Source organism: Hakea prostrata, chromosome 6 (assembly GCF_041222555.1).
Source record: "Hakea prostrata isolate BN-2017 chromosome 6, UWA_Hpros_2, whole genome shotgun sequence".
NCBI classification, from domain to species: domain Eukaryota; kingdom Viridiplantae; phylum Streptophyta; class Magnoliopsida; order Proteales; family Proteaceae; genus Hakea; species Hakea prostrata.
In genome coordinates, this window is record NC_142605.1 from 33,394,264 (window position 1) to 33,407,082 (window position 12,819).

Below are 12,819 nucleotides of genomic sequence, written 5' to 3' on the forward strand. Positions count from 1 at the left end.
TTTTCCTTTGAAAAATCCACATCACAGAAAGCCCCTGAATTGAACACGCGGTCCCACAAAGGCAGTTTTCACGTACCACGTGGTCTGCCAGCGATGCCCAAAACAAGATGGGAACCTGGATTTCTTTCCCTCACTTCTCATGTGTGATCTACGGCTCATGATCATCTGAGTAAATATATATTCTATTTTTTTAATATATTCTATTATAATATTCATAATTTTTTTATTTCCAGTTTTTAATTTATAGACATTTGTTATTCGGCGGTAAAAATTAATTAAAAAAAAAAAAAAACAAAGACCTCTTTTGGTGGTGGGTGATGAAATGTCGGCTGTTGCAAATCGAGGGTTTGTCCTGCTTCAATTATCATCGCGGTCTCTCGAATAATCCTTCTACAATCCTTCCTGCGTATTTGTAAGTATTCAATTTGTGTTTTTTGAAGTATGATTCCTACTTTTTATCTTCATTTCAATCGGTGGTGTTGGTATTTTTGTTTGTTAATTTTGAATTTGTGTTTTTGAGATGGCAGATCTAAGAAGATCTTGCTTGTTTCGGAATTTCTGATTGGTTTTAGCGCGGTTGAAGCCTTAATTTCATTATTGCGTTTAGATATTTCTTTCACTTAGGATGGATGAGGCTTCTGTTCCTGTGAATTTTGGATCTGACTGTTCTGGTGACGGTTGATATTGGATTCTCAGAATTTTCAGCTGGTTCATGCTTCTTATTGGGTTCGGTAGTTGTTTGAGAGGAATTTAAGCTTCGTCGGGTGGAATTGCAGTGGCCTTGTTTGATTCGGTGGAATTGAGGCTTGGCGGATTTGAGCTAGAAATTTATAGGTTAGGAATTAGGATTATATTCGATGGCATCTCCTCCATTTCAGGTGGAGGATCAAACGGATGAAGACTTCTTCGATAAACTTGTTGATGGTGAGATCACGACAGAATCTGGCCCTGGTTTGGCCGACGGTGAGGATTTTAATGGGGTGAAAGCTTTCTCAAACCTGAACATTGGTCTGGATGGGTCTAGCGGTGAAGGTTCGATTGATAATAAAGAAGAAAAGCATTCCGAACCTGTTATTTCGTCTTCTGCAGATGCACCTGAGAAAGACGTACCTTTCAATTCGATTGCTTCTGAAAATGCGAGTGTGAACAACGATGCTGTTGAGGGGGCAGATGTTGCATCAGGTTCCAAAATCAGAAACAGCAGTGGATCCGGGGGTACCAGTGTGAAGGAGGTTCAGTGGAGTTCATTTCACATCGATGAGGCTAAGCAAAGTGGTGGTGGGTTCGGTTCATACTCAGATTTCTTTACGGAGTTGGTAGACAATTCAGGGGATCCATTTGGAGGAGTGCTGGATAATCCAAGCGCTGATTCGATGGTCACATCCACCACTGCAGAAACAGCCACAGATTTAACGTCTGTGAATTCCTTGCAGTATCAACAAGGTGAAATATATGGAAAAGCCACTGATGAGATTACCAATTGGCAGGGTTCCTCTGATAACCAAAACTGGGAAAACCTCTATCCTGGGTGGAAATATGATCCGAATACAGGGGAGTGGTACCAAATAGATGGTTATGATGCGGCAAATAGCCAGATTGGTTTTGAAAGCAAGGCCTTGTCTGCAGGTGGTGATGTTGTTTCAGACCAGAGATCCGAGGTTTCTTACCTGCAGCAAACGACACAGTCTGTTGGAACAACCATGGCTGAGGGTTGTACAACTGGTACTGTCTCTAACTGGAATCAGGTGTCACAAGGAAGTGAGGAGTATCCCTCACATATGATTTTTGATCCTCAATACCCCGGCTGGTACTATGACACAATAGCCCAAGAATGGCGTGCCTGGGAGTCTTATACCCAAGCTGCCCAGTCAACAAACACTGATATTTTTCATCAAAATCAAAACGAGAATCCTTCAGCTGGCAGTTTCCTCCCAGACAAAGACCACAACCTACAGCAGGATTATAGCCAATTTAAATATTTTGGGTCACAAGTGCCACATATTAATAACCAAGTCCAGGATTGGACAGGATCTTCAAATTACCAGAGTCAACAACATGTATGGCAACCTGAACCCGCTTCTAAGAGTGAGAGCGTTGCTACTGTTACTGAAAACCTGCAAACAGGAGGCTTATATGGTTCCACTGGTCCTGTTAGTAATTATACTGCTCAACAAAATATGAATGTGTGGCAGCCTGAAGCTGTTGCTAAGAGTGAGTCATTGTCTAGTTTTACTGGAAACCAACAAACAGGAAGCTTTTATGGTTCTGCTGGTTCTGTAAATAATTATACTGCGCAGCATTTTGAATCTGCTGGTGCAGTTCCTACATTTGAACAAACAAGTCACAATTACAACAGCACTAATGGGGTGGTTGAATTTCGAAGTTTTGTTCCGTCTGAGAACTACTCTCATCAGATTAATCAAAATATGACAGACAAGAGCCAACAGACGCACTCATCAACCGATTACTATCAGAGTCAGAAATCAAGTTTCATTCAGCAGCCATTTCAGACGAGCTCACAACATTCTTATATTCCTCATGAGGGGAGGTCGTCAGCAGGACGTCCCCCACATTGTCTTGTTACTTTTGGGTTTGGAGGAAGACTCGTAGTCATGAAAGAGAGCAGTTCTTTTTCTGCCAACTCAGCATATGGAAGCCAGGTTTGGTCCTGAGCAGTTCTAAACTTAAGTTCTCATTCAAATTATCACAGTTCCATTATGTAAACTATCTTTTTTTAAAAGCATTGCAGCTGCTAAGTGTCTCAAACTTTTGTTTATTTTTTTGAAGGACCCTGTTGGAGGCTCTGTTTCTTTACTTAACCTGAGTGAAGTTGTCATGGAAAAAGTTAATGCTACCACTACAGGAGCTGGTGCTTGTGACTACTTCCGTACTTTGTGCCAACAATCCTTCCCTGGTCCCTTGGTTGGTGGAAATGTTGGAAGTAAAGAATTAAACAAATGGATTGATGAAAGGATCGCATTCTGTGAATCACCCAACATGGACTATAGAAAAGGTGAACTTTTGAGATTGCTTCTCTCATTGTTGAAAATAGCTTGTCAGCATTATGGGAAATTTCGATCTCCTTTTGGCACTGATCCGGCGCTTAAGGTATCGGACCCTCTAAGAAATGCCTACCATTTTGCTTTCCGTTAAGGTTGTCTCATCATTGTTAACTTCTATTGCATGTTTTTTCAGTTATTTCAGTATTACTTTTATTACTTTATAATTATAATTATTGCCTTTCAGATGTTGCTTTTGAGTTTGTTCTGTTGAAAGCTTGCTCATAATGATGGGTCCCTGCTTTTGCATTTTTCTTGTTGCCATATTTATGTAGTTTTTTTTTGTCTTACTTCTTTCCAGTATTTTTCTTCTTATATTGAGTTAAAAAAAAAAAAAAAAAAAAAAAAAAAAGAGAGGAAGGCATACCCAGTTCACAAGGCTCTTGCCACTACAGGTCTAGGGAGGGTCCTAGACTCATAATGTACACAGGCTTGCCTGGAGGGGCTGTTTTCTAACCTGAATCTGCAACCATTAGATCACTGAGAAGCAACATGACCCAAGCAAAACGTATAACTATACCAATCTGTTTTAAATTTATCTTGTTTATACCTTGAAGTTCCTTTTATTGAAAATTTTATTGTAAACAATCTAGTTTACCAAAAAGATCCTTGACTTAACAAGTATCAGTTCGAGAAAGTCTTAAAGCAAGAACAGCACATTTCAGCAGTTGATCCTGAATTGGAGATTCTCTACCCAAAAACAATGTTCTCTTAAACAAAAGTATTCATGCTTGGATAGTGGCTCATGATAAGCCTTATGAAGACCTTATATTCTCTGAGGAAGTTTGAATCTCGTCACACCAGATTGGAGTGTGCGCTTAGGCGTCATGATTTAATTGCTATTACTTTGGCCATTGTATTTGTCTCTCCTATTTACAATATAGAAGTTGTGATCATTGGACCTTTTTGAAGAAAACTTTTTATGTCATTCCCATTTAGTTCTGACCGGGGTACGTGATATGACTCCTGATGCAGATTGAAAGAAGAAGGTGCATGTATGGGTGGTGGGACTATGGGAAGGAGAATGTGAATCAGCACAATTTGGGGGAGCAATCTGGGAAATTAGGGGGAAAACCAAATCTTTAGGGAGGTGAAGAGAAGAGGAGACACTACGAGCTCTTCTCAAACAAATTCCCAAAGTTTATTCAACTATCAAAATCATCCAGTCTCTTAGCCATCACATATATCAACATAGAGAAACTTTGTTGACAATATGAAAAAAATTGTAGCGGTGTTGCTTGATTTAATAATGTCTACATCATTCCCTTGCCTTGCACCTACCACCATTTTACTAGCGCAATTAGGATAGATATAACTTTTTGCAGATTTTGAGAGCTTTACTGCCTCTGTTCAATGTTGTGGGCATAGGAAATTGCTCTGGTTGAGCAAATGGTGCCTGCTTCGTTGTTGCACATGATACTTTGTTATCTTGTTCGTTATTGTGTTTTATAACAGTATGGGTTATTGTCTTCCATACTGGTGATGTACTTTTTGTTGCATTTTATTTATTTATTCTGTGAGGATGTTTGATGTAATCTTACCATATTAACTGTTGGAGATAGTGGTGCATCTCTGTCCATAGTTGTCAAGGCATTGCCTACTGTTTTTGGGTTAATTTTTTTGGGCTAGGCAAGTGACACATAGTGGTAGCAAATGCCTTGGTGGGTATTGAACTAAGTTGATCCTTATTTATGTTAAATATCATTTATAATAGTCATTTAAGTAAACGAACAACAATATTTTTATTTCATATGTTTCAGAGGTTATTCATAAATAAGCAAATGCCCCTGTTTGAATCTAGTATTAGAAGTTAAAAATGAAAAGTTTCTAAAGGATAAAAGTCAAACTCCTTGCTCAAAAGCAAATACTGGGTCATTCTGCCATGGCCAATGTTGCTGGGATTTTTATTTAAATCCAGATATTCCATAAATCTTAATGGTATAACATTGTTAAAAAACCAAAAGAGTTAAAAGAAATTTACTTTAATATCTAAGCATATTTTCGTTTAGACTGATTTTGGCAACATTTGTGTATACTAGATAAAATGTGACCAGAACAAAACTCCTTTAATATAAATATGATTTGAGCAAGCTGGGGTTTGTTGCTTTACCTATTACAGAAATCTCATGTAAATATAAAGTCTTTTGACAAGTCAAACGTTGTAGTGGAAAAATTTTCTACATTGAGAGCAGTTTTAGGTCATATTCTCTAAGAACAGAAGAACACCAAATGTAAGAGTGTCAGTAGGTATGCCAGGACAATGACCAATTTCTAAAACAGCTTGAATCAAATGAATTTTATGGTTGTTTAAAAATTTCCATGGCTTGCTTTTTTGGTTCTGTTGTCTTCTAGTTTTGTGTTGATTTTTTGATGACTTGGTGTGGCTTCATGTTGATTTTATGACATAAATTTTACTTTGTAGCATACAAGATAGTATTAGGAGGAGGGGAAATAACATAAAGTATTACTTGGTATCATACTCGATAGTATTAGAAAAGAAGGGAAATTAAAAAAAAAAAAAACTTGGCACCTTTGTCGTCAAGGCATTGCCTTGTTACCTTAGCACTTAGGCACTCCTCCACCATCTTGGCAACCATGCTTCAGTCCACAGTTGTCAATGCAACGAAGGTGAGGTGAGACAATAGAGGGCAACGAAAGCCAAGGTGGCACCAAGAAAGGCGACAAGATGCCGCCTAGGCAACAAGGTGACATCAGGTTGCCTTGACCCAAAAAAGGGCCAGGGACACCTAGGTGTCGCCTTGACAACTATGCTTCAGTCATGTTAGGTATTAGTAGGGCTCGGTGTCTTCTGCAAGCTTTTTGCTGCTGTTGGATTAAGTATATGAATGGAAATTGTGTAGATTTTGGTATGTTGTTTATTTCGTGTCTGGATGTTTATGTTACTTCTGGGCATTTTCCCCTCTTATGCATCTGGATTCAGTTGCAACTCTATTATGAATAATCAGAGATTTCGTGGGTTTTCTCCCCCCTTTGGTTTTTTTTTTGGGGGGGTGGGGGTGGGGGGAAGCATTGGGGAAATGAGATAACAATTTGTTTTCTGTTGGCGTATGATACAATCTCTTGTTGCAGTCCACCCCCCCCCCCCCCCTCAAAAAAAAATGCAAATGGAAGAGACTCGTCCATACAGTCTTCATTTTCCTCAGAAGCCCCTGCAAACTAGTTTGTGGTTTATTTATTACTCAGGGCTGATGTTTTTAGTACCAGTTACTTATGTTCCTGTTCATCTGCAAGTTATTTTTAATTTCAGATTTATTCCTTATTTCCTCCTGGCAACATTATTTATCATGCCTTCCAGATTTAGAAATATGTTATTTGAACTTCATTTGGACTTCCCGTTTCTTTTTATAGGACAGCGATCGCCCAGAAGCAGCAGTAGCTCAGCTTTTTGCATCTGCTAAAAGGAATGGTCTTCAATCAAGTCATTATGGTGCCCTTACTCACTGCTTGCAGAACATGCCATCTGAAGGACAGATTCGGGTTTGTCACAATCTTTGAGCATCCATTTTTCCAGATGTAATGCCTCAATTTTTCATTTAAATTTGATTTTCCTTTAGGCTACTTCTGTTGAGGTACAAAACCTCCTCGTCTGTGGTAGAACAAAAGAGGCTCTTCAATGTGCACAAGAAGGTCAGCTATGGGGACCTGCGCTTGTTCTTGCCTCACAACTAGGCGATCAGGTTCATCTGTTGCACTTACCTTCTACTTTCAAGCCTTCAACATCATAGGAATGAATTTACATTATTGTTAATTTAAAAAAAAAGAGGATTTTTAAGAATGGGATTGACACCCCGCAAGTTGTCAAAATCATTTGTAAGCTTACCCTTTTCCTTTTGTTCTTTTAGTATGACTTAGTTTTTCCCAATAAGGGTAATAGTGTTAATGACGTGTACCAGAAAAATGTGCATGTTAATGACATAATGACATGTCTCTTTGAAAATATTTTCAGAAATTTTTTTCCTCCATGTTAAACCACTTTAGGGAATAGAATGAGCATCAGTCAGACACCTCCTTCAGGTTTTCTAGTTGTTTGTGTGCGGAGAAGAACAAATTGGATATTTAACTGTAGCTGACGTTCTTTTCTCCTTCATACCTGTGCAGTTCTATGTTGATACTGTGAAGCAAATGGCACATTATCAATTAATAGCAGGGTCTCCTTTACGAACATTATGCCTATTAATTGCAGGGCAACCTGCAGATGTGTTTTCAACAGACAGTGGGACTAATAATGGTGCACCTCAGGTATGTTAGTGATTCTTGTTTGACTGGAAATGGTATATCAATTGAAATTTTCTTCTCAAGTTGGCTGTCGCTGCTTTGTCTGTCGCTGCATTTGTCTGTTATGCCAGGTTTAACTGTACTTAATCATGGATGAAGTTTAATTCCATTGCAATTTGTAACCCCTCGTAGTTATTTTACAGACCATAAATATGACATAAACATTACAATGATGCATTTTGGAGGGATTCTGAAAACTTTTACAGTGCAACTTAGAGCTTCTTTTCGAAAATCATTGCTTTACTGAGCTCATAAATTTTTTTGGATGAACAATAGATTGGGTCCAACAGTATGCTAGATGGCTGGCAAGAGAATCTGGCCATTATAACTGCGAACCCGACGAAAGGTGATGAGCTTGTGATTATTCACCTTGGAGATTGCCTGTGGAAGGAAAGAGGCGAGGTAGAATATTTATTAATTTACACCAATCCTCCCTTAAAAAAATGACTGATTATACTGGTATGGGATCTCTATCTGCTCATTCCCTAAAGATGTTAAGTGTCATATTTTACATGAGTTACAGATTTCTGCTGCTCATATTTGCTACTTGGTCGCTGATGCGAACTTTGAGTCCTATTCGGACAGTGCAAGATTGTGTCTCATTGGTGCAGACCACTGGAAATATCCTCGGACATATGCCAGCCCAGCTGCAATTCAGGTAGGTAGTGCTCCCTTCAGTTTCATCATGCCACATTGGTCCTGCTTTCTTTATCCTGTATCTGATCAAGCTTCAGTATTTCTCACCAGCTGTGTTTTGAGTTGGCCTTCTATCTTGACAAGTACTGGTTTGTTATGATTACTGGTTTCAATATGGCTTAGGACACACTATCTTTCTCTACTTGATTTCCTAATTCTTGTTGCTCTTGAATTTTATATGTTCTGGTATACTAGCTGAACATTGCATGGTTATAAGAAAATGTTGTGCTTAGATGTGCTTTACTCCTCATATTACCCTGTAGCAACTAGGCATTTTGGGATTGAAAGTGTAGTGAAACATCTCACACGCAGAAGGGGTTTTTTTAGTGGTTAATGAGGAATTTCTGAAGTCCACTTGTTGAACTATTTTGTAAAAATGTGGCATTGCAAGTGTACAAGACGCCAACCACTGCTGAATTCCTTCTTTTTCTTTTTTTTTGGTGGGGGGGGGGGTGTCATAAAGTATGCAACCCCCTGTGTTGTGGAAAGACTGTCTCCCAATTCAATTCCCATGACTACTAGGTCTAGAATGGAGCATAATAACAGTGTGCGGAGCTCTGCCCTCTTCATTTGCTGAGGCAATAATATGATAAGGCAAATGCAGCATGCGGATAGAGTGGAAGTGGATAGTGATCGTGGATCAATGCCATTTGCCCCTTTTTTCTTTTCTTCCTGCTGTCTGTTTGTCTTTTTGCTTCATTATTCTTGATTTCTGCAACTCCTGAACTTTTGTAACTTCAACTCTTTAATATTTTACGTGGAAGCATTCTGATCTGTTACTTAGCATGTAGTTGGTGAATTAGATTGGGATACTTTGTGAGGGATAAAGCTTTCTTGTTCATCTGGGCAGAGGACAGAATTATACGAATACTCTAAAGTGCTTGGAAATTCTCAGTCTTTCCTGCTACCATTTCAGCCATATAAGCTTATTTATGCCCACATGCTGGCTGAAGTGGGGAAAATTTCAGATTCATTGAAGTAAGTCAGTCTATATTCCTCTTATGTTGGTCTGCATTTCTTTTCAAATTTCTGTTTCTTAGCATGACCTGTCATCTCAGGTACTGTCAAGCAATAATGAAGTCCCTGAAAACTGGTCGAGCACCGGAAGTGGAGACATGGAAACAGTTAGTATCTTCCCTTGAGGAGCGTATAAAAACATACCAGCAGGTATCTGTCTACTATCTATTTCAAATCTGGTCAAGTCTTTGTCAGTAAAGCTATTCATATTGGTTCCTTGTTCCATATCTAGGGCGGATACAACAGCAACTTGGCTCCAGCAAAGCTAGTGAATAAATTGCTCCCATTCCTTGACAGATCCCTTCATCGTATGATTGGGACACCACCACCTGTGCCATCAACATCACAGAGCAATTTCCAGAATAATGATCACGATCATCCTCCAGTCAGCACAAGAATAGCAAATAGTCAGTCAACAATGGCCATGTCATCATTGATGCCCTCAGTATCAATGGAGCCTATAAATGAGTGGAAAGGTGACAAGATGCCCAATAGAAGCATTTCTGAGCCAAACTTTGGCAGGACGCAGGTTGGTATTTTTTCTAGAGTAAGATGCTTCCTATTTTCTGAACATAACTGTATACATTTGTATGCACAGGTACGGGGATGTCGTGTATTAGGGCCATATACCAAACAATTTTAGGCAATCCTGGAATCCTGTGCATGATGTTTTCTTTTAGGCTCTGTTTCTAGGTTAAATAATGTGAAAACGACAATTTTGAGGTGAAATCTGAGGGAAATAAAAGGTGTTGCTTGAACATCTTCTTCTTCTTCTTAATAAATATGATTTTTATGGAGGAACATAACCTCAGAAAGAGGGATGGTTTCAACTGATTCCTTGGGAAGATGGAGCCTGCTCTTCTGGACGTAATTAGAAGTTCAGAAGTTTAAGATTTTGTGATAGGCTATATGTAACATGGGAACTCTACATATGACTATCCAAAGACCTGTGAAAATTCATTTTCCAAATGCAGGGAATCCCCCTTCCCTTATCTAGTAATGAATAATGAAGGAAGAAACATTACTCAGAAAGAGGGATGGTTTCAACTGATTCCCTGGGAAGATGGAGCCTGCTCTTCTGGACGTAATTAGAAGTTCAAAAGTTCAATGTCTGATGTTGTTTTCCCATTTTGTGATGCGTTATATATAACATGGGAACTCTACATATGACTATCCAAAGACCTGTGAAAATTCATTTTCCAAATGCAGGGAATCCCCCTTCCCTTTTATCTAGTAATGAATAATGAAGGAAGAAACATTACTCACATATGATTTAATAGAAAAACTACACCAGGAAAACCTGGAAATATTGGCCCACAACAAGAAGCTAAATTCTGTAAAGCCTTAAATGCCAGTCCCATAACGTACTTCCTAGGGTAGATGTGCTTGATATGCTTAAAGTTTATGGCTTCATATTCTTGAATCTGCTTATACTGTATGGGGTCAGGATGATTCATCTAAGGAAGGAGATTCTCCTCATGCACGAGGCAAAGGATCAGTTTCAGGTGGACCATCTCGCTTTGGCCGATTTGGCTCACAGATCCTTCAGAAGACCATGGGTTGGGTCTCAAAGTCTCGCTCAGATCGACAGGTAGTCCTTTTCTTTATTTGCTGCTATTCTCTTGCATGGATTGTCCTCTCTCTAACTGATTCTGCTTAATATGGCCAAACATCTGTTGGTTATGGTGCATTGCTACCACAGGCTAAACTGGGGGAACAGAATAAATTCTATTACAACGAAAAGCTTAAGCGATGGGTGGAGGAAGGCTCTGAACCTCCAGCTGAAGCAGCAGCCCTGCCACCACCACCACCGACTGCCAGTTTCCAGAACGGAATGTCAGATTACAACATAAATACTGCTTTAAAAAGTGAAAACTTGCCCACTAATGGAGGGGCTGAGTTCAAAAGCCCAACTCAAGAGCGTAATCCAGGGATACCACCCATCCCACCTGGTTCTAATCAATTCTCTGCTCGTGGACGGACAGGAGTTCGATCAAGGTAGGGGATGGTTTGTTAACTTTTTTCTATTATCCTTAAGATATTTGCATTCTTCAAATTTTCCCTCCAATGCTATATTCCCAATTATGGAAGATATGCAATTTGTTATAGCTCTAGAGATGTCAGATGTAGTGTCCAGGTGTTACAGCATCAAGGAATTCTCTTTCCCAAAAGCCTGACATGTCTGAGTGAATCACCCAAAGTGTGGTCATGACCATGTAAGGTGTTTCCTGAGTTGTTAATTATCTACGTCTCCAGTCCGTGTGTTCCCCAGAAAGTTATGAGAGAAAAAAGAACCTGCAAGGAGTGATTTGCTAGTCTCCATGGCATCTGATACCCCGAGTGGAAGTTACTTCTATGTACATTCCTCCACTTTTTATGCAATTCATGCAATAATTATGTGACATTTCTTGTAGTTTGCTTTCTTCGAAGCATATGATTGATATTCTCATTTTGTTTCCGGATGTGGACTTGATGATTCTGCTGCACTGAACTCTCCGTAGGTATGTTGACACCTTCAACAAAGGTGGTGGAACCCTACCAAACGCCTTTCAGTCAGCTTCTATTCCAGGTGCAAAACCTACAGCAAGTGCAAATACCAAATTTTTCATTCCCACACCCATGGTCTCGGATGTACCAGCAGACAATGCAATAGAATCCATACACGGAACTGTGGCGACCGATGGCAATCCTTCAACATCCGTCGCATCAGAGTCGTCGATCCTGTCAACAGCATCATTAGCATCACCACCAATGCAACGGTTCCCCAGCATGAGTGACATTGCCCATACAAACATGGGGATGGGGGCGAAAGAAAATGGCAATGGACCTCTTCCTCCCCGTTCACGGCGAACAGCATCATGGAGTGGAGGGATTTCTAATACGCTTGATCCTCCCATGACAACTGAAATAAAGCCTCTGGGAGAGGCATTGGCCATGCCACCATCAGTATTTATGCCTAGCGATCCTTCTCAAATGCACATGGCTATGAATGGCATGGGCTTGGCGGATGACCTCCAGGAGGTGGAACTGTAATGAGCCACATTGCTATAGCTGTAAATCTTATGTTGCTTCTCTGATCTCGTCAGGTCAGTACATACCTGACTTTTCCTTTCCCCATCCCCAAAAAAAACAAAACAAAAAGAAAAGCAGAAAAGGAAAATTTTGGTTGAGCAGTGGGATTGGCGCGTCATACATGTAAATTGGTGCTCTGGTTTTTGATGAGTACTTGGCTACCTACAGCTTTTTGTATGCTTGGACCAGGGGCTAGTTTGAGTGTCCCAGGAGCTGCAACCATCCAATGTGAGGGAGTTGGTGTCCTTTTATAAAGCCAAAGAGGACATGCTTCGGCACAGATGTACAGTTCATTTGTTGATTTATTGAATAAGAATCATTTTTTTCCCAAGTGGTGGCCTTTTATGGAAGATTAAAGGGAGCCCAAAGTAGAGCAACCAACTCTTTTATATTTGTCCTCAGGGTGAAAAGTTGCCGAAACATCCAGAACTGTAATTATTCTTTTTGTGGCTGTTCATAATTGTTTTGGGTTAGGGGTAGTGAAATATAAGTAAACTGATGGTGGCCTAAATTTTCATCTACTGGGTAATGCTCTGCAATGCATCCTCATATGAATGGATAAATCTTCGATGACTCCAGCTCATATGAAGGGTGCAGATTTTGTTCGGTTTTCTTTGCTCTCCCAAGAACGATCAATTGGACTCATTTTCACGGCGAATGTCACCACATTTATTTCTTG

At 39.8% G+C, this 12,819-nt stretch overlaps 1 protein-coding gene across 2 annotated transcripts; it reads left to right on the forward strand.

The window, feature by feature from the left end:
• Positions 1-298: 298 nt before the first annotated feature.
• LOC149013445 (protein transport protein SEC16A homolog) lies at positions 299-12,469 on the forward strand. 2 transcript variants are annotated; one of them, XM_089158022.1, is made up of 14 exons: positions 299-412; positions 528-2,660; positions 2,788-3,108; positions 6,429-6,557; positions 6,635-6,757; positions 7,179-7,319; positions 7,632-7,757; positions 7,879-8,013; positions 8,902-9,029; positions 9,110-9,218; positions 9,301-9,597; positions 10,516-10,659; positions 10,771-11,066; positions 11,570-12,469. In XM_089158022.1, the coding sequence occupies exons 2-14, from the start codon at positions 858-860 to the stop codon at positions 12,099-12,101; spliced, it is 4,284 nt and encodes a 1,427-aa protein (XP_089014148.1). In that variant the 5' UTR covers positions 299-412; positions 528-857; the 3' UTR covers positions 12,102-12,469. The 2 variants fall into 2 exon arrangements, with proteins under 2 accessions (XP_089014148.1, XP_089014149.1); XM_089158023.1 differs by having other exon boundaries at positions 697-2,660.
• The last annotated feature ends 350 nt before the right edge of the window (positions 12,470-12,819 follow it).